Source organism: Diutina rugosa, assembly GCF_008704595.1.
Source record: "Diutina rugosa strain CBS 613 chromosome Unknown scaffold19_size194765, whole genome shotgun sequence".
Classification (NCBI taxonomy): domain Eukaryota; kingdom Fungi; phylum Ascomycota; class Pichiomycetes; order Serinales; family Debaryomycetaceae; genus Diutina; species Diutina rugosa.
Window position 1 is genome coordinate 87,982 of NW_022995152.1, and position 22,367 is coordinate 110,348.

Genomic DNA, 22,367 nt, shown 5'->3' on the forward strand with positions numbered 1-22,367 from the left:
TGCAATTCTTAAGTAATATAAGGACGAAAGTACAAAAGATGCTATAAAGATCGTATGGATAAAAGGTGAAAGTAAAGTTGTTAACTACAATTGCTTTTGCTTGACTTTGAAGAAGGTCGGTCTTGTTTATTGGGGGTATGCTAAATGGAGAACCCGAGCTCGATCTTTTCGATCAAGGTGGGGACGTCAAACACTTTATTCGTTAAAGGGTCGACTTGAGGTTGGTTATTCTCAAACAACGTGTCGTCGTCATTGTCCAGCAACAACGACGACAGGCTCGCCAGCAGCAGGGCAAGCTTAAAGTCGGCATCCTGAGACGCATCGTCAATCGTCCCGGGGAGAATCTTGACGAGCTCGTCAATGTGTTCAGGGTCCACCTTAAGTTCTTTGAGGAATTTGGTCACGTCAGCAAGCGATTGGTGGCCGCTAGCTTTACTTATAGCGGCTTTAAACGTGGGGTATAATTCGGGGTCAATGGTAAACACTGGGGCAGGAACCTCGGGTATGATGAATTCAGGTACTTCCGGCTCAAGTTGTTCAAGGTTAAATCGACGGTAAAACACTTTAAACCCTTCCCAAAGCGTTAATAATTGTTCAAACTGTTGCAAACAGTCCAATATCGCCTGCTTTTCGTTTCTGTCGTTGGTGACGGCCGCCTCCAATGTCTCCATCACGTTGTCTAGTTTACACAACTGTAACTTATCAATCACCTGTTTACAGTAGTAAGCCAACTGGTACTCAGCGGTGTAGACGTCGAGGATCAGACAAAATAGGTTAGGGTACGCCAACATTGGGTTTTGTGGGAAATAGTGTAAGGAAGGGTCAATCAACGATAAGTATTGGTTAATGGAAGCCTCAATCAAGCCGAGGTCACTGTGGTCCTTGGCCAACGCCTTTCGGGTCTTTGTCACCAGCTGTTTATAAACTTCAATCATATGGTTCATCTGGGTTAATGCCGGCATGATTGTAAGCTTTAATGTCAGGTCAAACTTGCCAATCAGGCTATTATTGGTTTCCAAATTGAGCACCAGCAGATTAAGTTCACTGGTGATATCGGCAAACTCCGGTACAAGCAGTTGTTTGGCCACCGCCGCCTTTTCGACGAACTTATTAGCGTTAGCCTCGTACTTGGTCCGAAGCTTATGCGTAGTGAGAATGACGTATACCAAGTCGTTGACTGAATGGAAATCAAATTCCGAGTCGTCTTCAGCCTCAGCCTCTTCTTCTTCGTCCTTCTCTATGGGCTCTGATGGCACAGCTTCCTTCACAGGCTCGGTCGGCTTAGGTTTAGGCAACGCGGCACCGTGGGTTGCTGGGGCTGCCTTCACTTTCCCAGCTTTAAATAATGGGTGGAAGTATCGGTGCAATTCAATAATATAAGGAAGGATGCATTTTTCATCCGGGGTTTTCAGAGTGAAATCACTCAGGTCCAGTAACGGAGGAATACCAAGTTCAGTCCCACCAAATTCAATGAGAGCGTCAATCTTCTCCGTAGGAGAGTCTGGTAATGACGGTAAGTCAACAAACCGTTCGAAGATCGCTTCGAGAAACACATGGGGACGCCCACCATCGATACTCCACTCCTTAGCAAAGTTATTCACTTGAAGCTTTACTGGTTTCAAAACATGGTTTACCCACGCGAGCATCTCCAATTTCAACGTCGTCCACGTCTTTCTTTGGTGATTAAAATGGTAGAGATTCCAGAGTAAACCCACCACCGGTTTCACGTCACCGTTGAAGATATTCTCGGCCAGGATCGTTAGCCCAGGCACTTTAAGCACTTTCTGCACATAAGCAATGTAATCATTTAAATTCTCAATCTTCTGGATCTTAAAATTGGGGCGGTTATTCATCGGGGCGAGGTAGTGCAAATCAGGATCCTCTTTCACTTGATTAGCCTCCCACACCAACTGGTTCGTAAGCTTATTGAGCACGAGCCCATCGCTGAAATCCCCAATGTCAGCCACACTCACTTTGGGAGTCACTTGGGGCATGTTCTGATCGGTCGCCAACGCCAACTTCAGGTTCACCCACCGGATAAGCGTCTTCTGCTGGTTCACCGTCCACTCGTCGGCGACCATGGCTGTGGACGAGGCAACCTCCATGGCGTGAGAAATATCGAAAAAGGGGTTTTTTGCTTGTTGATATCTCTCACGCCTGTCATCGGCAAGGCATCCGCACGCGCGTGCTGCGACGCACGCCGGTTACCGAAAACGGCGCATTTGGCCTAGACTAGTAGGCTACCCTGAGGCGGGCCACCGCGCGTAAACAAAATTTTGAAGAAAGTGTAAGAGCCATTCCACAAGCGACGGGCGCCCACCTGCGTTGGCTAAACCGAGAAACGCTTCAATCAGAATTGGTCAGCGACGCTTGTGGATGCCTGCGGTTGCCTGGGGTGGTTTTCTCGTCAATTCTTCCTCACTAAGCCGCCTTGGTGGGAGGACGCGTCTTTACCGGATCCGGGAAGTGCGGGCATCTGCCCCTGGGGATAGTAGATGAATATTGATAATTTTCAGACTTTTAAAGACTGGGAGCGGCGAGACGACGGCGTAAATTGAGATATTGATAATTCTGGAGGAGTAGTACGTGGATCGAATCTGTTTTCTTTGTTTCATCAGGTGTTTCATATCGTCGTTTCAGTTCCCTCCCCGCGTTGGTGATGGCTACTAATCAGAAATATTGTCTTAGCCATACCGTACGATAGGCCAAGGAAGCCTCATCTGAAGTAAACAATCCAATGAGATTCAACGACAGATTTTTGAATGACATCTATTCGAGCTCTCCATTGAAATTCAATTGAATTAACCGTTGACAAATTGACTGTCCCTCATTTCCACAACCCGTCACGGTAGTTACTATGAAATCGGCCTGAGCAAGTGCGCTCACGGACTTCTCTTACAACGTCTCTGACGGTGTCAATCTGTGATCAGTCACACTAGTCGATGATTGCCCCGCATTTGATTGTCTATCGAGTCGAAAGGTCTGCGGACATTACCGTGAGCCGCACGCACCCCACACTCGCCATGGACGACCACCACGACTTCCAATGGTACCTGTGTCCCGTGGCGATCCGGTTCAATGGCGACGTGCCGGTGGGGCTATCGGGAGCTCGCCTCACGCTTAGCCACCCGGAAACGGCAGTGGTGGCGTGTGACTATATCGTGCTGATTAGCCACGTTGACGATACCGCTTACGATGGCTGTGTGGTGACTCTGACCAGGCAATACGGCACGCTGGCGGTGGAATGGTTCCCAGCGCTGGTGGTAGCTCGAGTGCCGTTGACTGACGATGTACGCCTTAAGGGGTTTTTGGACTTTTTCCGTCAACACGGTTTTTACCTAAATCCCAGTCAGACGGTTAGTGAAAGCGATGACGAGCTTAAAGTGGTGGTGATCAAGACCAAATCGCCTCGGTTAATGCTTAATTTAACTGGGAACGCTACTCCAAAGCCGATTCGGTTCGCCATGGATGCTCACGTCGGTGATGGCATCAGTATCCGTTCGTTCCCATTTAACTTTACCAATGCGGTACTCTTCGGTGATTTCTTATCTAAAGGTCATTTAAGCTTTGTGGTGGGACTGAGGTCGGTGTCTACCGGTAAGCCACGCTTTCCCGTGGGGTATTTAACTGATGTCAAATACCTTGAAAATATGAGTGGTGCTCTAGTCTCCGCTACCGGTAACCCTGAACTTTCTCACGGATTAGTCATGGGCCAGTTGTGTAAGGCTAACGGCGACGGCGACTTGCTTTGGGTGGTACTGTGGCCCACCATCTGGCGAGTACTCTCACGGCTCCAAGGCCAACTCCATTTACCAAGAAACTTCCCTACGGAAAAACTGACCATTCCTCCGTTACCGTATCCACGTCTGGTGTTTGCATTAATGGTTACTGATGGCGCTACCCGGTGGGGGCTGTGTGTACTTTGGCAGGAAGGAGTACTCGTTACCAACCAACACGTGATCAAAGACTATGCCTTAAACCGTCGCATTGAAGCTAAAGTGGCGTTGATACCATCACATCAATTTATTCGCCTTGACGATGACGATGAAATCATTACTCCTGACCCTGAACTAGACCTCCTGTTTATCATCCTCAGTCCTCGAAACCGAGCCATCGTCGCTCCCTGGACTCCCATTACAACCAGCACTACTGAAACCACTCGGGGTCAACCGGTATACTCGCTTCTGTTTGGCCTAGTATACTCTACCCATCAAACGGCACCTTTAGTCAGCCAGGGCATCGTCAATACCGTGTATACCATTGACGATATCGATGCGATGATGGTCACCAGTGCTCGCTGCTGGAACGGGCTGTCAGGAGGTGGTTTGTTCTCCGCTGACCATGAGTTTATCGGGCTTATCAGCTCCAACGCCGAGGTGCGGGCACCGGTGTGGGTGGGGCAGCCCGCACACGAACGCCTCCATAAGCTTCCCGAGCTTTCGATCGCGTTGCCGGTGGGGTTAATTGAATATTGCTGGCGCCATCGCGTTCAACCGAGGGTGCCATCGCTGGTCCATCGACTCTGGCAATTGCTCCCATCGCATCAAGACGTGGTCGTGGCCTCCCCAAAGTTGTGAATTACAACTAGACAAACTATAAACTGGCGTAGAATACCAAGATATTGAAGTTAGTAGTCAAGAGCTATAGAATACGCTCTATAAAGATTGACATTACTAGAGATGAACAATCACTAGAAGCAAAGGTTGTTCGTTAGTTCGAGCCAAAACCTTTGACTGCCTCAAATACTACCTACAGCCACAGTTTAGACGAGTTAGCCGCCCTAAACGGCTTTGGGATTTAAAAAGTCGACTGATATTTCGTATAGCACTATATGCACTACCACCACGCAAGGGGACGATTTACCAGCCACGCCTCCCCACATTTAGGTATTACTCGATTTCAATGAATTAAGCCTATGATAGAAGAATCTAATGAACGAATTGATCAAGGCCACTTTTAAAACTACAATTCTGGCCTCCTCAATTGCCCATTTAATGTTTCTAATCGTCCATCGATGTCGGTAACCGAGGGGGCTGGTTGCAAATGGGCCAGCCTTTTTGTGCGAGGCTGCGCGCAGGTATATGCAGTACTCCAGTGCCCCCCTCCCTTAATACTAACCCGCTTAGTCGAATGATAAACCAGCGCCAGATTAACTCCACCCATCTCGACACCACTGCCCCCGTACTCGTCTCGCGATGGACTACCAGCAGGTGTATGCCGACGAGGCTCGTTTCCATCACGACACCGTGCTTCCTCGAAGTACCACTCCGGCGTATTCCCGAGAACCCCAGCCGCCCCTGGCCCATCCCCTGGCCCCAGCACCGCCGCCAGTGACGTCCCGTCTCGACCCTGACTACCACTACTATGTTCTGCAAGGCACTCACCAACAACGACGACCGTCCGGCGGCGACAGACCTTATCCCACTGACACTAACAGAGGCCCTCCCACACCGCCAACGAAAGACAGCCGTTTCCAACACATGCCACCGATGGCTCCGGGGCTGAATACGACACCGCTGAGACACCAGCTGGAGTCGAAGCACCCGACACCGTATAATAGTCGCCATCCGTTGGAGAACCCGCTGCTTCCGGCGTCGGCAGCGCGCAATTCCGACGATCTCCCGGCGATGACGGAACCCAGCCAACTACTGGAAAACGCGCCTGCCGACACCACTGCCGGCTACATTCCGCCACTCAGGAGAAACCGCAAATATGACCCAAGAAAACAGGATTTAGTGAAACAAGTGATGAATCTGTCGTTTATCGTCCACCAGCGACGGCAAGTGGACCAGGAACAAATGGTAGATACCGAGTACCTGATCCTGGGGCTTGGCGTGATTCACATTTTTGAAGTGATATGTTGCATTATTCTGACGACGATTCTGGCGATTTTACTCGATCGCGACGACTCAATTGCTAAAGGGTATTATCAGTATGTGCTTGCCGACCTGACAATCACGTTGGCCATCTCCATTTTATTCCTTACGCGAGCAATCAACTATGAGTCGAGAAATGGCGTATTCTATACCATTGTCGCTACTTTACTCAAAATAGCTCTGTTTGTGGTGGTGGTGGCAGTGGTCAATCCCGTCCACGACTGTGTTTCCAACATCTGTCCCATGCGGCGAGCATTGACGCTGTTTGTCATTATCTGTACTTTCTTGTGGATGATTAATTTGGTGATGTATTTGACAACATTATACGTGGCTAAGCTTGATTTATTGAACCCGTCTAAGGCTCAGTACCAGCCGTTGAATGAGCTTCCCGAACAGCCTCTTCCGTCGCAGGCGGTGGAAGGAGGCGGTATCGGACCCGGTAGCCCTCCCTACGGAGCGATGATGGACTCGATGCCGGCTCCCTACCCTGGAGCGGGCGGCGGCGGTGACGCTACTCATCTACCACCACCGCTCCCGTTATCGGAAGACTTATCCGAGAAGAACGACGACTACTACAAGTACCCCGATAACCGGCCGCTAAAGGAATACTTTTTGACCGCTGACAACGAGATGTATGAAAAATCGTCCGAAGTCGATACCCGAGGCAAACAAAAAGTCATTCTCTACTTTTAAAAATAGATTTCATAGAGCACTTGGTAAGGCATACAAAGCACGACTTTACTACGATCTGTTGGTGATCTTAACTGACAACAGTATAGTTCAAACAGACTGAATATGATGTTATAGACTAGAGACTACTCCAAGTTCTTAGACCCTACTCTTGTCAAGATATTGATTATGTCGCAAGACTTCTATTTTCAATTAAGATAGTCGGATATTCACTTCAATGATGAGAGCAAACTGCGGATAATGCAATTGCTGCCAAATGAAACGAAAATAACAGTCTACTTTTTACTTTCTCTTGAATTTAATCTGATCAATTTCTCGAAGCCGTTGAACCAAGGCCTTCAAGTTCGCGCGCGTTTGCCACCGACGTAACCATGACTTTCCAGATTGTCCCCGCCAGCGACCACCGGGACCAGGTGGCCAGTGATGCGTTTGGCGTCCCCTCCGAGGCCGTCCCCACGTTACCCGATACCTTACGTACCGGCCAAGGCCCGTTGAACGTGGCTCTGGCCATCAACAACCGCCACCCGTTGGAACAAAGAGTCGCCAACTGGGACCAGACCCAGCGCGACACGAAGATGGAAATGTACCGGCGTGTGTTCGGTGCCGGTGTCCCCATCAAGCACCAGATGGAATTGGCCATCATCGACAACGAGTTCACCCCGTTGTCCACCACCAACCTCCACCGGGACGTGGTGTTGGGCAAAGACGCCGAGATCGACTGGGAGGATGTCTACCCGGCGCAGTCGCTGTTGGCTGGTTTCCACACCGCCATGGAGAAGAAGATGGGCATGTAATAATGAATAATGATAACGCTCCCTCTATTAACTTTACAAGCGTTGATGGTCGACTACCATTTTGATCCTGGTCACACGAGGATTACTTGATGACTCTGGTGCTAATTGGTGCATTTTACAAGTTGCTCTTGTTGCCAATCAAGCCATTTAGTCGGTGATCCTTCCCAAAAAAAAAAATTTATCCAACCTCCCCTTTCTGGAAGTAAAATAAAGGTGACCAATTGCTACTAAAAATCCTATTTCTTTCCTCATTATCAATTTATTCCCTCTCAATTCCTGCCCTCCTTTTCTCTCGCTGCCTCATTGTTATTGTCAGCCCTGTGAGTTGCCGCACCCTCATCGACATTTTTTTTCAATAGCGAAAGATTTCCTCCCACCGGTTCACCCACCCAGCATCCCTCATTTCCATCGCCTGTTTGCGCCGATTACCGTTTAGCCAAACCTGTTCCTTTTTAACTAACAATCCTCACCGTGCTAATGACGATCCCCGCCAATACTTCCCAGCGCTACTCGCTCGCCGAGGTGTTTTCAGTATGGAATAAGTCCGCGCAGGACATCTTGAACACCACTCTCGAAGGCGACCCCCGCGAGAAATACAAGCAGCCCGACCATCCACAGCCAATCTACCATGTCGAGCTACACCCGCACGAGTCACACAAGCTGGGGGCGACCCCGCACGACGCTCTGGTGGCCGATTCGCTCAGTGGTCTCTCGCTTAATTCGCCACCAGCGCCGGCTCCCGCGCCCGCCACCACTGCCAGTGCTCTCGTACCGCCGTCAATGATCCAGTGGCACTATATCGACCACAATAAAGTCGAACAGGGTCCGTTTTCGGGGGATATGATGGCGGAATGGTGGGCAGGAGGGTTTTTGAATCTAGACCTTAATATCCGCCGCAAGGAGGATACCGCCTACATGACGATCCAGGACTTGTGCCAGGCCACAGGCAACTTCAGTGCCCCGTTCCTGGTGCCATTGGCGGCGAATACGGCGCCGGCGGTGGCCCCGGCAGCGCCGCCACCAGCACCCCCGCTTGCCTCTCCGTTAACCGCTGATCTTAATCAGGCGCCCACCGGTGGTATCTCTGCTGCCGGGGGAACGGCGAAAAAGGATTTCTCGTTGCTTAGAGGTCTTTACGACCCGTTTGCTCCGTCACCGGCATCACCGTTAAACTCACCACTAACGCAGCAGGCAACGCCTCTATACCACCAGCTGCCGCTAATGGCACTGGCAAGTCTAGCCCTGCCGCTGCTTGGAGCTGCTGGTGGTGCTCTTGGCTCAGCACCGTTAGCACCCCCCACGGGAGGAGGTCTATTTGCCTCTCAATTGGGACTGGCGTCTTTCCAACAACCATTGGTTAACCCGCAACCGTTTGCTCCTCAGCCCACAGCTACGGCACCGGCGTTCCTTTCGCGTACCTCCAGTTCGTGGCTTGATTTCAATAACGCCAGCCCCTGGGGTGTTACAAACTCGCTGTCGCTGCGGGTGAACCTGCCGTTTATGAACGGCGACGACGTCGCTGCCCCCTCTACCGACGTGCTTGATAACTTTGGTGTTGCTTCCGTGCTTAACGATGACGACCATAAGTTGTTTGGAGGTCCGGCACCGACGTTACAGCAACAGGCACAGCAATTGCACCAATCATTACAACAACAGTCGCTTCGTAAGGAACGTGAGGATGTGAGACTGACCCCGTCACCCAGAGTAGCGTCCAGTGGCGCTAGTGCCTCGATCCTGGTGGCCTCGCCCTCGCCCTCGCCCGTGACTACCACTGCCGCTCCCACCACCACTGCTACTCAACAGTATGCTCAACCGGAACCTGTTGCTGCACCGGTGGCTCCTGTGGTTCCCGTGGAAACCCCAGCATCTGTGGACACTGCCACCGCTAAAAAGCTGAAGCGCAAGTCCGAACAGCCTAAGGAAGAAGCTGCTAAGTCTACTGCTAAACTGAAGGAAGTTGTGACACCCAAGGAACCGGCTCCTAAGCCGCAAAAGCTTCAACTTGATGAATTAATCAAGCCTAAGGATACCACCAAGACCGAGGCAGAACTGGGGGCAGCGTGCCCGTGGCTGACGGCTCCTCAAGCCCCTCAGAAACCCGTGCTTACTTTGAAGGAAATTCAACAATTGGAAGCGGAAAAGCAGTCGAAGCAAAAGCAACAGGAACTGCAAATCCGCGCCGAACAGGCCCAGAGAGCGTGGGCCGCGGCTGAGGCTAAAGCCCGTGTCCCTGACACTCAAGCCAACATCGATTTCGCCAGTAAAGGCGGCTGGGGCACCGCTCCCGTGGCTCAACAGCCTCCCGCTAAAACCCTTGCCGAAATCCAACGCGAAGAAGCTGAGCTCGCCGCACAAAAGCGGGCAGCTCAAAAGGCCGCCTCGTTATCGCTGGTGCCGCTGTTTGCTCTGGCGGCAGCGGCAGCGCTGCTGGCGATCCCCGACCTGGCGTGGACCACGGTGGCACTGAAGAAACCCGCCACTAAGAAACCGGCAGTGCCGCAAGCGCCAGCCATCACCAACCAGCCGTCGCTGATGCCTAGCCCTCAAGTGTTGCGGATGGTCTCGGCTGCGCCCAAGCCGGTGCTGCTGACGCTGAACCTGGCGACGAGAGAAGAGTTTATGGTGTGGGCCCGCAGCCAGATGGCGGGGTTGTACCCGCTGGTTCTGAAGGAAGAGCTCTTGGCGATGTTCTGTACGTTGCTGACGTCGCTGCCCGACTCGCAGGCGTTGATTGCCGAGACGATGTACGCGTCGCTGGCTACCGTTGACGGGCGCCGGTTTGCTCAAGAGTTCCTCAAGCGTAGGGGAAGAGTCGATGCTAAGATCGGCATGCTGGACGAAGTGGAATGGGCCGCCGCCATTGCTCAGAGTGCCGATAAGGTTCAAACGGTCGACGAAGACGGCTGGCTGACCACCAACAAGAAGAAGGGCAAGAAGAAGCATTAATCGAATTGTATATAGCCCGAATGAGACATCACACGTATACAAATCAAGTCAATTGCCTCAAGGCAAGTGGGTTTTGCACTTATAGCGAGCAGTAAGGAGTTGAAACTATTCTATATTCCTAGGCATCGAGGACATGTAGCGAAAGAAACCTGTAAAAGAAACCTCTCAATGATGAAAACTTGAATCGAAGTCATTGTCAAAGACTGAAGTGAAGAGAACTTCGCATCAAGAGGAACCCTCTCTATTTCACTAAGCAGCACCACGAGATGCGTCGAAATTTAAGGAAAAGGGCTACTTATAAAAGTAACCGTATATCACAGCACAACACCAATTACTTAAAGCTTCGTGTTTTGATCTACGCATGAGGCTTTCAGTTTTCAACCCAAAGACCTCACAATTGACTAACGACAGTATGTTCAAAGAACCTAGATTAATGTCAGATCAATCATATCTGCAAGAGTTTACATTCTGCAGTGGATTCGGCAATCACCGATACGAGTACCAAATTTTTACCGGTTTGCCTAGCCGTCGGAAATTGCCGACTGCTGCGGGGGGTTGGAGATTAATTTCTAATGCGTGAATTTGCTAATTACAATAAATACTCCTCCTTAGTACACTCTCTTGGCAGGGGGGACGGGCTTACAGTCGTTTTCATCGAGAGTGGTCTTGATGGTGTCTCTGTAGTCCAACTTGACGGGGCCACCGAATTCCGACTGGTACGACAAGGTGTGCTTCATCCAGTTGACGTCGTCTCTTTCGGGGTAGTCGTCTCTGGCGTGGGCACCTCTCGACTCGGTTCTGGCGGCGGCGGAAGCGGCGGTCTGGGTGGCACAGGTCAACAAGTTCTGCAATTCCAAGGTTTCGACCATGTCCGAGTTCCAGATCATCAGTCTGTCGGTGGTCTTGACGTGCTTGAACGATTCGTCGACGGCGTTGATTTCCTCGACACACTTGTCCAAAGTTTCCTGGGTTCTGAACACGGCACACCCCTTTTGCATGGTCTTTTGCATCGCCAATCTGATCTCGGCGGTCAGCTTGTTGCCGTCGGCGTTTCTGATCTTGTCGAGGTTGACGATCGATTCGATACCAATGTCCTTCGACACCGGCTTGAGCGGGGTACCGGGGGTCAATTGGTCTCTGATGGTGTGGGAAACGGCTCTGCCGAACACCACCAAGTCCAACAACGAGTTGGCCCCCAATCTGTTGGCACCGTGCACCGAGGCACAGGCGACTTCACCACAGGCCAACAAACCGGGCACAACTTCGTCTTCGCCCTTTTCGTTCTTCTTGATCACTTCACCGGTCCACTTGGTGGGGATACCACCCATGTTGTAGTGGACAGTGGGCAAAATGGGGATGGGTTCCTTGGTGACGTCGACCCCGGCGAAGATGTGGGCGGTTTCCGAGATACCGGGCAATCTTTCCTTAAGCACGTTGGCGGGGATGTGCGACAATTGCAAGTACATGTGGTCCTTTTCGGGACCGACACCTCTGCCTTCGTTGATTTCCATGGTGATGGCCCGCGACACCACGTCTCTCGACGCCAAGTCCTTGGCCGAGGGGGCGTATCTTTCCATGAATCTTTCACCCTCCGAGTTGACGAGGAACCCACCTTCACCTCTAGCCCCTTCAGTGATCAAGCACCCGGAACCGTAGATACCCGAGGGGTGGAACTGGACGAACTCCATGTCTTCAAGCGGGAGCCCGGCTCTCGACGCCATGGCGTACCCGTCACCAGTACAGGTGTGGGCCGAGGTGCACGAGAAGTACGCACGCCCGTACCCACCGGTGGCCAACACCGTCTTGTGGGCGCGGAATCTGTGGATGGTCCCGTCTTCCTGGTTGTAGGCGATGACCCCGACACACTCGCCGTTCTCCATCAACAAGTCGGTGGCGAAGAATTCGATGAAGAAGTGGGTGTCGTATCTGAGCGATTGCCCGTACAACGTGTGCAACAACGCGTGCCCGGTTCTGTCGGCGACGGCACAGGTTCTGTAGGCTTGGCCGCCCTTACCGTACTCCTTCGATTGACCACCAAAGGCTCTCTGGTAGATTCTGCCTTCGTCGTTTCTCGAGAAGGGGACCCCGTAACGTTCCAATTCGTAGATGGAGTCGGGGGCTTCCTTGGTCATGTAGTGGATGGCGTCTTGGTCACCAAGCCAGTCGGAACCCTTGACGGTGTCGTACATGTGCCAGTGCCAGTCGTCCTTGTGCATGTTGCCGAGGGCGGCGTTGATCCCCCCCTGGGCGGCGACGGTGTGGGATCTGGTGGGGAACAACTTGGAGATACACGCCGTCTTGAACCCGTCTTGAGCCAAGCCGAAGGCGGCCCGCAAACCGGCACCACCGGCACCGACGACGACACAGTCGTATTCGTGGTCGATCACGTGGTACTTCTGCCCCATGTACTTGGCGGCGTTGACATCCTTACCCTTGATGTCCCCGATGGTCTGCAAGACCCGGCGGGACGTGGAAAACTGTCTGACTCTGGACAACATACGGAGGTGAGTTGGTCGAGCGAGAGGTGTTGCTAGAGGGCGCCCGTGGCGAAAGATTTTCTCTGAAATATAGCGGGTGCGCCGTCCTGCACCTGGCGCGATTTATTAATACCCCGTCAGTGATTGGTTCTCGCTCGTCCGGGGTCCCGGGACCTCGGAGTGCGACAGTTGATGAGAGGAGAAGGATGACGACGGTATGCCATATATCGTCGTTGTATTGGCTCGGAGGGGGTCGGTAACGGTTGAGACAGTTGCCTGGGCAAGTGCCTAGCCCTTGTTTACTAAGTTTGCCTCTATTTATAGCTTAGTTGGGAGCCATAGTGCTCGGTCAGGAGCAGATTGCCGAATTGAGGGGAAGCACAAAATTGCCCTACCCAGCATTAATACTAGCCGATCCTATGATCATTTCAATCTGCTCTTTCTTGTCTTTCTCGGGGAGTAATAATCCTCGTTGTAATCTGCGTTAATTACCGCATTCTGTGCGTTAAGGCCCCATTTGTGGGGTCATACTCCACGGTACGATTTGAGAGATTTTTTTTGACACATTGCGATCGATCGAAACTAAGATGTCACCGAAAAAAGGGGAAACAAACGTAATTGAACCAAAAGTGAAGGATTGTAGTTGTTTCCTCAAGTGGTGGTTCGATTCGACTTTTCTACACTTTTTGATTTTGTACCACTTTGGAGTTAGCCCTATTGCTAATGATTTCCATATTGAATTTGAGTATAGGAACAGCAATCGCGGTCCTGGCAAGGACTACATTTTCGGCCTTGGATTATTAAGCTCATGGAGAATACATTTCACGAGAATTCCTGGATGCATAACTATAAATTTGCAACCATGCGACGTGAGGTACGTAATCTAAACGTTTGTTTGGCATTATTGTAATAGATTGGACTAATTTACAACCGTTGATGTTACTTTGATGTCCTCGCCCTAATTAAGCTCTATTTTTGAAATTTAACTGATTTTTCTGTTTTATCAATTTGATCACTATTTCGGGTTTATCTGATGAAAAAAGCTATCCCCAGCGAGGGTGCAAAAACAGAAGTAGTCATCTTTGTGGATGATTGGAAACAACGAGTTTTGAGTCAACCATTTCAGGTTTATTCTTAATCATTACCATCATCCTCATACATAACTTAAAATTTCCCCGTATTATCGATCATCATGTCTACGGTATATATACCCATACCATGTGTTCGCACCAAGCCCGTATACCCCACACACTTTACCCTTGATTGTGAAGTTTACCAATATAAAAAATGATCATCCCTTGTAAACTCATTCCAAAACTAAAACACGTTCGCTTTAATCGAATCTCATCATTATTTAATTCTCACCGTTTTTGACTTATTGACTACCAACTCGTTTTGACTTCGCGCGACTATCCATGCCATCGGCCCTGTCCACCTTCGGCAACTCGCTCAGTCTCCGGGTCGATGGTGCCATTGGCGCCATGTCGCTCAACCCCAACGGGCGCGACGCCGTCCTCGCCGGTCGCCGGGGCCTCTTCATCATCGACTTGGACGACCCGTTCACCGCGCCTCGCTGGCTCCACCATATCACCCTGTGGGAGGTCGCCGACGTCCAGTGGCTGCCCCACCATACTGTCAAACCGCTGTGGGTGATCCTGACCCTGAACCAACGGGCGTTGCTTTGGGATCTCAACCGGCCGCTGGCCAATGCCATCGCCCATGTTCTTCATGGCCACACTCGGGCGATTACCGATATCAATTTCCACCCTGGCGATCCTGAATTACTCGCTACGTGTTCGGTAGACACGTTTGCCCTTGCCTGGGACATGAGAGCCCCCAGAACTCCCGCCATGAAGTGGGCCGAGTGGCGTGCCGGTGCCACCCAGGTTAAGTGGAATCACCATAACCAGTACCAAATTGCCACTTGTCACGACCACAGTTTCTACCTATGGGATACGAGAAAAGGAGCGTTGCCTATGGTGAAAATTAGAGGGGCTCACGCCGGGAAAATCAACGGGCTTGATTTTAGTCGTGGCCTCTCCCAGATTATCACGCTGTCCAATGATAATAAAGTGAAAGTATGGGATTTGACAACCCCCCAAGCTCAGCTGTATATCGATAAGTTTGATTACTTTTCCGCTGCAAACACTAATCGGGGAGTGACCACTCGAGTTACTCCACAAGTCGTCGTCGATTGTGAGTTCCCCGTGGCCAAAGCGCGTTGGTTACCGTTTGGCTCTGATTCATGTTTTGGAATTATGCCTCTTAGAGGGGGAAATAACGCTATCCACATTGCTAATCTCCTGCTGGCATCGTCTACTGCTCCTGAAGAAGGCGACGCTATCCCGCTTTCCGAAGTTGAAGTCCACCAATTTGAAGGTCATACTGGCGGCATTAAGGACTTCCTCTGGCGACAGCGTCATCAACACTACCTGGACGGCACTCTGTACCCCAGTAAGGACTACCAGTTGGTCACATGGCTGTCACACGATTACGACTTGAAGCTCTGGAGCAACGACGACGTCCTGGGCGACCTATACTCCAAAGTGAACTATAACCCGGGTTTCGTCCCCGTATTGGATGATAGTTCCGATGAAGAAGTGGTGTATGATTACCACACTTACCTTTACGAGCCACCGGTGACCATCGACGATATGCGCAGCGTCACCTGTGGCGACACGTTACTGTCGTTAGCATTAGTGGAGATTAATGCCGCCAAGAAAGACCAGGCCCGTTTGGGTAATGTTGACCATTTGGACTGGATTCTGGGGGTTCGTTTGGGAGGGAAACGCGTCGATGCCGATGGTTATCCTACCAATTTGGGTGAAGAAGTATCGATTGTTGGTCGCAAATTCCCTAAAGTACGGTTTGAAAAGATTTCGGTGTCCACTGGTGAGATTGTGGTGTCGTTCCGTGGGGTTCGTCCCGAAGTAACTAAGGAGGAAAAAGTACCTGAACCGGCTGATTACTCATTAACTAATGAAGACGAAACAGGCACGGTGACTAGTGCTGGCAAACTGACAGGTAAAGCTGATGATTCGGCTCCACAAGCGTTAACGTCGCTGCTGGGAGGAGGGTCAGATTCAGTAAATCTTGTGTTTATGAGACTCCAAATTGATTTCCCATCACTGTACCCATTCCTTTCCGCCACCTCAAAGAAACGACGCAATTTGGTACGGTTTAAACTTGAAGAAACCCACGAACTTGATGCTGCTGCCATCACCACCATCGAGTCCCAACTCGACGAAATCGCTCAATTCTACTCGAATAAGCACCAGAAATTTTGTCTCGAACCGTGTTTACGTATGCTTATGGGGGAAAAGATTGAATTGGATGATGAGGCACTTGCAGCAGCCATGGGTGAGACCCAAGACGGAACCCTCGAAGCGATTGAAGAGATTGCTAGCGACAGAAGTAGTCTTCTGATGGTGGTATCTGACGATGAAGACGAAGATAATCCACCTAGTGTGGTTGATGACTTTGACGATGGCGTCATTGAGTTTGCCGAACCACCGTCACAAAACGTCAATTTCTTTGACCTGACTCCAGTCCCCAAGGGGTGTGGTGCTACCTGGACTCCTACCGGTCAACTTGTGTGTTTCTTTGTCCCCACCGAAGACCGTCCCAAGAAATTGGATATATTCCATTTTGCCGAACTGGGAGCCGACGACGGCCAAACCGCCACTGCCCCCGTCAGTGAAAACGATACTTCCGACGATCTGGACTTCTCTCGGGCTGACGACGGTAGTTCTAGTGATGATGATAGTTTCCAAGAAGAATGGGATGCCTTGATCGCCGGTGATGCTCCGCTGAGAGCCCGTGTTCCTGCTTTATTTAAAACGGTGGTGGGGCTCGGCAACGAGTATGGAGGCCTGCTGAGCCATAAACGTCCAGGAAAACTGGTCGGAGGCGGCACTGCCAATAACCAGCTGCTGGTGAGACGTTTACAAAAGCATAAGAAGAACTTGAATATTGTCGGTATATTTGACTATAGCCACTTGATGCAGGCCAAAGTCGATTTGGGCTACGAGTACCGTATCTTAGGCGATACTCCTGAGAGACTTGCACGTCACAACGGTGAGGTTGCCACCAAGTATGGTTTAACCGATATTGCTCACACGTGGAGAATCTTAGAGATGACGCTCATTAAAAATGTCGACACGTTCGGGGCGTTTGAACTGGTGGGACCTTACGGACAATCCACACAAAACCAGTGGGACTCTGAAGGACGAGTCTACTCACAGAAGCCACCGATGTTCTTTTGGGGCCACCACCCGTTTGGCCACTCGTGGTTAGTTAAAGAACTCTTCACTTACTATGAACAACAGGGCAATATCCAGATGCTAGCAATGATGGCGTGTATTCTCCATGAAAACGCTCGAAACTTATACCTGCTGGACGACGCGATGAAAGTACCTATTCACACCCCCTACAGGGCTCTCCCTCCCCCTCCGACAGTGCTGGCACTCGTGCCGGGGGAGGTGGCCAAGCAGACGTGGCAGCCGGCGCTGTCGCTGGCGCTGGACTTGATGATGCGGCTGGCCCTGGTCATGTCCCTGCCCAAGCTGAAACAGAAACGCCCGCTGGTACCTACTGTGGGTACTCCAAACAGTGCCCCGTTATACGCTTCAGGCAAACACCGCCTGAGTAAAAAAGTGAGGCTGCCACCTACAGTGACGGTGGAAATGCTTAATATGGACTCGATGGATATCTACGACGACGCCTACTTGTGTGGTTTGCTCTCGAGTCTCGACCCTGATGTCCTCAGACGGTACCGTCAACAGTACGCCGACTTATTATACTTGTGGGGATTACCGGTGAATCGTATTAAAGTGCTCAAGTTTAATTACGCCAACGGTCCGGTGACTAGCAACGATGGTGACCAGCACAAGTGCCATATTGCCTTGCGTAGTCGCCGCAAACAGAACCCCCGACAAGCGTTCGTTAATCTGGTGACATTCATCGAGCTGAGTAAGCTCAACGCGTGGAACCTGGGCAAACGCACCGTGCTCAAGTATTGTAATTTGTGTGCGTTGGTGGTCAAAAAGAACTTCGTCGTGTGCACGCTGTGTGAACATATTCTCCACACTCAGTGTGCCATGGAGTGGTGGGGAGCTAACGAACAGGAGTGTGCCAGTGGCTGTGGCTGCAACTGTTTGCTCCGGCCGTTCTCTCTGCAAATGTAGTACTACAATTAATAGCATAACTCTGGAATTTCGTAATATTAAAATACTCATTAAACTACTCTCGTAGATGTTCTGCGAAGTTTCACCTCATCTCTATGGTAAGGTTATATTGTCTCTCAAGAATTACCCATCGACGTCCATAGCATCGTTGTTTTCACCATCACCAGCATTGTTATTAGTCTCGTCAGCGGCATTGTTATTAGTCGCCTCAGCGGCAGCATTGTTAGTTTCATCAGCATTTTCTTTGCCGTCATCACCGGCGCCATTGCCATTCTCCTCTACCGGCTCGGATCCACTTCGCTGGCTATCAACGGCGGGGCTCAAAGTGGCCCGAGCCGAGGCTGCTCGATGCTTAGACAGTTTCAGTTGCTTAATAGCTTTACGCAAAAACAGCGAGCGAGGTTGTTCTTCAAGTACTCCTCGTGTAGGCCGTTCGTCGTTTTCAGCCTCGGGACGTTCCTTAACCACCTCAAGGGATATCTGTTCGTCTACCTGAAGATGGTCGCGTGATATCGCCAACAATTCCCCCTCGTCATCAAAGATCATATCAGTGCCCACAAGTTCAGTCCATTCGGTAGAGTATATTTTGCCATCAATAATCTTCAGAGCCACGTCGACTCCCTTGGACAGGTCTAGTGACTTCCCCACTGGTTTAGTATAGTTATTCAGAATCTTAAAAAGCGGAGTGGCATGATTAAGCTCAGTGATTTGAAAGTAACTCAGAGGCTTAATCAAGTGACTTTTCCCTAACCCTTGGTCATCGTCAGCTTCTTCATGGAACCGTCGTCCGAAATTGGGAACCTCGACTACCACATAGAAATCCTGGAAACAATGTTAGTAAAAAATGTTCTAATACTTAGAGTTGCGTTGCTTACGTACCTCGGTCTCTTCCTCCTGCTTTTTGCGCAGTTTAATGTCTTCGTCCAGCCCTGCTTCGAAGCCCAGATGGAAGTTCCAGTTCATCTCTTCACCTTCACGCAAAAACAGCGTGTCTCCGTTTACGGTAAGCTTCCAGTGGTCGCCTTCCTTAACGTAAGTCGACATCGAACATGCCCCCGCTCTGATAAAGTTGTTAGGGGTGTCATCAATGCTTTCTAACACTGACGACTTACCAATGAGCGACATCCCTAAAGCAATGGCGGTGGCAGCGTGAGTGACGATAAGGACATTTTCCACCTCCGGGTGTTTCGCTTCAAACACGGGGAAGAATAATCTCCAAAACCGTTGGCATCTGTCGAAAATGGCTTCGGGCAGTTCCCCTTCAAGCGAGGGGATCACGCCCACAGCAGTGTCTCTAGGCCATTCATTCTCTTTAACCAATACGTCGGGGAAGAATCCTTCAAGACGGTCGTAGTTTGCCGGCTCAGGAATCACGTTACGCCCCACACGGTAGTATTCACCTACACCACGTTCCAAGGCGACCTTAGAGCCCAAGGCTTTGGTGATAGGTTGGGCTGTTTCCACACACCGGTAAAACGGCGACGAAAGGATGAATTGAGGCCGTTGGTCGGCGGGGAGCTGTTCAAGATGGCGAGCAAGCTCTTCCGCTTGTTCGACGCCGTGAGGGGCCAAGGGAGGATCCAGGTCGATACCGGTGGGGTTGGGAGGGTGCGGCTCAGGTAACCAGTTCATCCGGTACCCGTGTCGACAAATATAGATTCGTTTCACGGTCATCTTTGCGCCTTGGTTGGAATCGGGTGTTGTGTGTGTGGATGGGTACAGCGAGTGCGACCCCATGGTACACGTTGATAAGATAAAGGTAACAATTAAGTCTACTACTAAATTGAATCAAATATAAGTATTTTCGGTTGCAAATGAGTCAATCAAAACTCTTTGGGTGAAATTCGATCACTTGTGAAAAGTATGGGCCGAGATACGATAGAGAGATGACTTTAGATCGGGCCTAATTTTTCAACCAAATAGAACATGACATACCAATCTAGTGAAACATGATAGAATAATTGTTTTTAATTTTATACCTATCGGAAATATTCATGTTAGATCAAGCGGGGTTGTCTCTAGATTGAGCAGCGCAGTGAGGACGCGACGCGTCAGGATGACTGAGGAGAGTCAATGGTACCCGCCCACGGTGACGGCGATTGGAGATCCGCTTGAGTTTAAGTCGCTGACGTTTTACTCGCCGGTGCCACAAGCATTGAAGGATACTACTGAACCAATTGTCCTTGGCGTGGATGAAGCGGGTCGGGGTCCAGTGCTTGGCCCGATGGTTTACGGCGTGGCCTATTCGTTGAAGATGGCTCAAGATGGGATCAAAGAAGCAGGGTTTGCTGACTCCAAGACGCTTAGTGAGCCGATGAGACGTCAACTATTCGAAGGGGTTGACTCATTGAATATTGGTTATGCTACCACTACATTAACTGCTAAAGATATATCTCTGGGGATGCTTTCGAAAAACAATTATAACCTTAACCAACAAGCCCACGATACTACCATTGACTTAATTCGTGGCGTGCTTGCTCGAGGAGTGAAAGTGACGGAGATCTATGTCGATACTGTGGGACCGCCTCAATCGTATCAGGATAAACTCCAAAAGCTTTTCCCTGAAGTTCAAGTGACGGTGGCCAAGAAAGCTGATGCTATATATCCAATTGTGCTGGCGGCTTCGATTGTGGCTAAAGTGACTAGAGACTTCAATTTGACTTACTATGTCAATACTCTCGGCTTAGGGGAGATTGGTTCAGGGTACCCGGGTGACCCTAATACGAAACTGTTTATCCGGCAAGACATTGACCCAGTATTCGGCTGGCCGCTGGGTCTCTTACGGTTTTCGTGGGGAACGGCAAAAGAGTTGCTTAAAGAGCACGTGTTGGTGAACTACGAAACCGACCCCGTGCGTGATCCTGGCTACGGCCTGCTTGATAATATGGCTAAGAAGCCCGCATTTATTGATTCCAGCTACTATGGTAATGACAACGTTGCTCTCTAGGTGGTTAGACATCTGACTTGCATTGAAAAGATTCCTTTATGAACGTTAATATATAATTTAGTGATCACAGTCTCCGATGTAGTGTGCCGTGCGTTCTTCCGTAATCGGACCGCTTGTGTCATTGCCGAAACCTGAAATTATGTCTCCCATATGGTCTGAACATGGTGTCAAATTCAAAATGTTTTCGACAATCTTTTGCAACCTTTCCAGCTTTCGGAAATGTGAACAATGATTTGCTTTTAGAAACTTTCCAAATTTTCTTTTTTTGCAATTGTCAACTGAAGCTAGTTCCCGATTGATCCGCGATCTATGAAATAAAATTGACTAGGACACGTCGACTTCACGACGTCACTTCAAATTCATCAATAGCAAACATGGACCGTATTTTATGAGTCATTGGAATTTGACGTCGGTGTCTATTATTGACGCGCTTTGCTTCTAAGGTCGGAGAAGTATATATATGTCCGTAGTCGAACTTCCGTGCGGGGAAAAATCAACCACACCACCCACTCGCCACCATGACCTACTTGAAGGCCTCCGAAAACGACTGGGACGTTGCCCACCGCGAACTCCACCTTGACGACGTTTACCGAGAGCTTCTAGCCAAGACTACAGCCGAATCGCCCAAGGATTTTGCGTGGACTTTCTCCAGCGTACCTGGTTTCTTTAAACAGGCCACCGACCCTAATATCGACGATGCCTGCTTTGATTACACCCAAGACTTTGGCCGTTTGAAACCATGGCAACAGATCGTTGACGAATTGAATCAATTGAATCAACAGGACGAAAACGTCAAATACAAGCTTGTGTTCTTTGCTCGTCACGGCCAGGGACCGCATAACATCATTGTCGACACTTATGGGTTACAGGCATGGCTCGACAAGTACCGGTACATGGGCGAGGACCCGGAAACGGGGTTGGTGTACGCTCCCGACCCCCCGTTATCGTCGTTGGGGGAGCTTCAGGCAGCAGAGAATAACCAGGCGTGGCGGCGTCAGTTGGCGGCAGGAGCACCCGTACCGACCAAATTCTACGTCAGCCCCCTCCAGAGAAGTTGTCAGACGCTAGACATTACCTGGAAAGACATTGATATCCCTCACAAGCCGGTGGTGTGTGAATACCTTCGTGAGACGATTGGCATCAATTTATGCGATAGACGGCTGCACCGCAACGTTATCGAAGAGAGGTTCCCCCACTACTGTACTCTGAGACTTCACCACGACGACGACGAGTTGTTTGGCGACGAAGTTCGTGAACTGTTTGCTGAACAAAGTATACGATGCAACCGGTTTTTGCAACACTTATTCGACGAAGACGATGTTGTAGTGAGTACCACCTCTCACGGAGGCACGATTAGAGGGTTTATCACTGTGTTAGGCCATCCTAAGTTTTGCATTTCTACTGGGGGGATGATTCCGATAGTGATTAAAGGCGAACGCCAATAAGGACGC

General features: G+C 50.4%; 10 protein-coding genes across 10 annotated transcripts; 7 read left to right on the forward strand and 3 right to left on the reverse strand. All coding sequences in view use genetic code 12, as the record gives it.

Moving 5' to 3' along the window:
* Positions 1–140: 140 nt before the first annotated feature.
* Positions 141–2,105, reverse strand: ABP2 (Abp2p; the record flags this gene model as incomplete). The annotated part of the gene is made up of 1 exon (XM_034155948.1): positions 141–2,105. One exon carries the CDS (start codon positions 2,103–2,105, stop codon positions 141–143), a length of 1,965 nt encoding a protein of 654 aa, XP_034011982.1.
* A 918-nt stretch (positions 2,106–3,023) lies between these two features.
* On the forward strand, positions 3,024–4,577 carry DIURU_003211 (uncharacterized protein; the record flags this gene model as incomplete). The annotated part of the gene is made up of 1 exon (XM_034155949.1): positions 3,024–4,577. One exon carries the CDS (start codon positions 3,024–3,026, stop codon positions 4,575–4,577), a length of 1,554 nt encoding a protein of 517 aa, XP_034011983.1.
* A 618-nt stretch (positions 4,578–5,195) lies between these two features.
* Positions 5,196–6,569, forward strand: DIURU_003212 (uncharacterized protein; the record flags this gene model as incomplete). Its single annotated transcript, XM_034155950.1, has 1 exon — positions 5,196–6,569. The coding sequence occupies one exon, from the start codon at positions 5,196–5,198 to the stop codon at positions 6,567–6,569; it is 1,374 nt and encodes a 457-aa protein (XP_034011984.1).
* Positions 6,570–6,937: 368 nt separating this feature from the next.
* On the forward strand, positions 6,938–7,360 carry DIURU_003213 (uncharacterized protein; the record flags this gene model as incomplete). The annotated part of the gene is made up of 1 exon (XM_034155951.1): positions 6,938–7,360. The coding sequence occupies one exon, from the start codon at positions 6,938–6,940 to the stop codon at positions 7,358–7,360; it is 423 nt and encodes a 140-aa protein (XP_034011985.1).
* Positions 7,361–7,837: 477 nt separating this feature from the next.
* Positions 7,838–10,306, forward strand: DIURU_003214 (uncharacterized protein; the record flags this gene model as incomplete). Its single annotated transcript, XM_034155952.1, has 1 exon — positions 7,838–10,306. The coding sequence occupies one exon, from the start codon at positions 7,838–7,840 to the stop codon at positions 10,304–10,306; it is 2,469 nt and encodes an 822-aa protein (XP_034011986.1).
* A 608-nt stretch (positions 10,307–10,914) lies between these two features.
* SDH12 (Sdh12p) lies at positions 10,915–12,804 on the reverse strand (the record flags this gene model as incomplete). Its single annotated transcript, XM_034155953.1, has 1 exon — positions 10,915–12,804. The coding sequence occupies one exon, from the start codon at positions 12,802–12,804 to the stop codon at positions 10,915–10,917; it is 1,890 nt and encodes a 629-aa protein (XP_034011987.1).
* Positions 12,805–14,198: 1,394 nt separating this feature from the next.
* DIURU_003216 (uncharacterized protein) lies at positions 14,199–17,969 on the forward strand (the record flags this gene model as incomplete). The annotated part of the gene is made up of 1 exon (XM_034155954.1): positions 14,199–17,969. One exon carries the CDS (start codon positions 14,199–14,201, stop codon positions 17,967–17,969), a length of 3,771 nt encoding a protein of 1,256 aa, XP_034011988.1.
* Positions 17,970–18,092: 123 nt separating this feature from the next.
* On the reverse strand, positions 18,093–19,643 carry DIURU_003217 (transcription factor TFIIIC subunit; the record flags this gene model as incomplete). The annotated part of the gene is made up of 2 exons (XM_034155955.1): positions 18,093–18,775; positions 18,845–19,643. 2 exons carry the CDS (start codon positions 19,641–19,643, stop codon positions 18,093–18,095), a joined length of 1,482 nt encoding a protein of 493 aa, XP_034011989.1.
* Positions 19,644–20,025: 382 nt separating this feature from the next.
* Positions 20,026–20,916, forward strand: RNH35 (ribonuclease H2 catalytic subunit; the record flags this gene model as incomplete). Its single annotated transcript, XM_034155956.1, has 1 exon — positions 20,026–20,916. The coding sequence occupies one exon, from the start codon at positions 20,026–20,028 to the stop codon at positions 20,914–20,916; it is 891 nt and encodes a 296-aa protein (XP_034011990.1).
* Positions 20,917–21,434: 518 nt separating this feature from the next.
* Positions 21,435–22,361, forward strand: DIURU_003219 (histidine phosphatase family protein; the record flags this gene model as incomplete). Its single annotated transcript, XM_034155957.1, has 1 exon — positions 21,435–22,361. One exon carries the CDS (start codon positions 21,435–21,437, stop codon positions 22,359–22,361), a length of 927 nt encoding a protein of 308 aa, XP_034011991.1.
* Between the last annotated feature and the right edge of the window lie 6 nt (positions 22,362–22,367).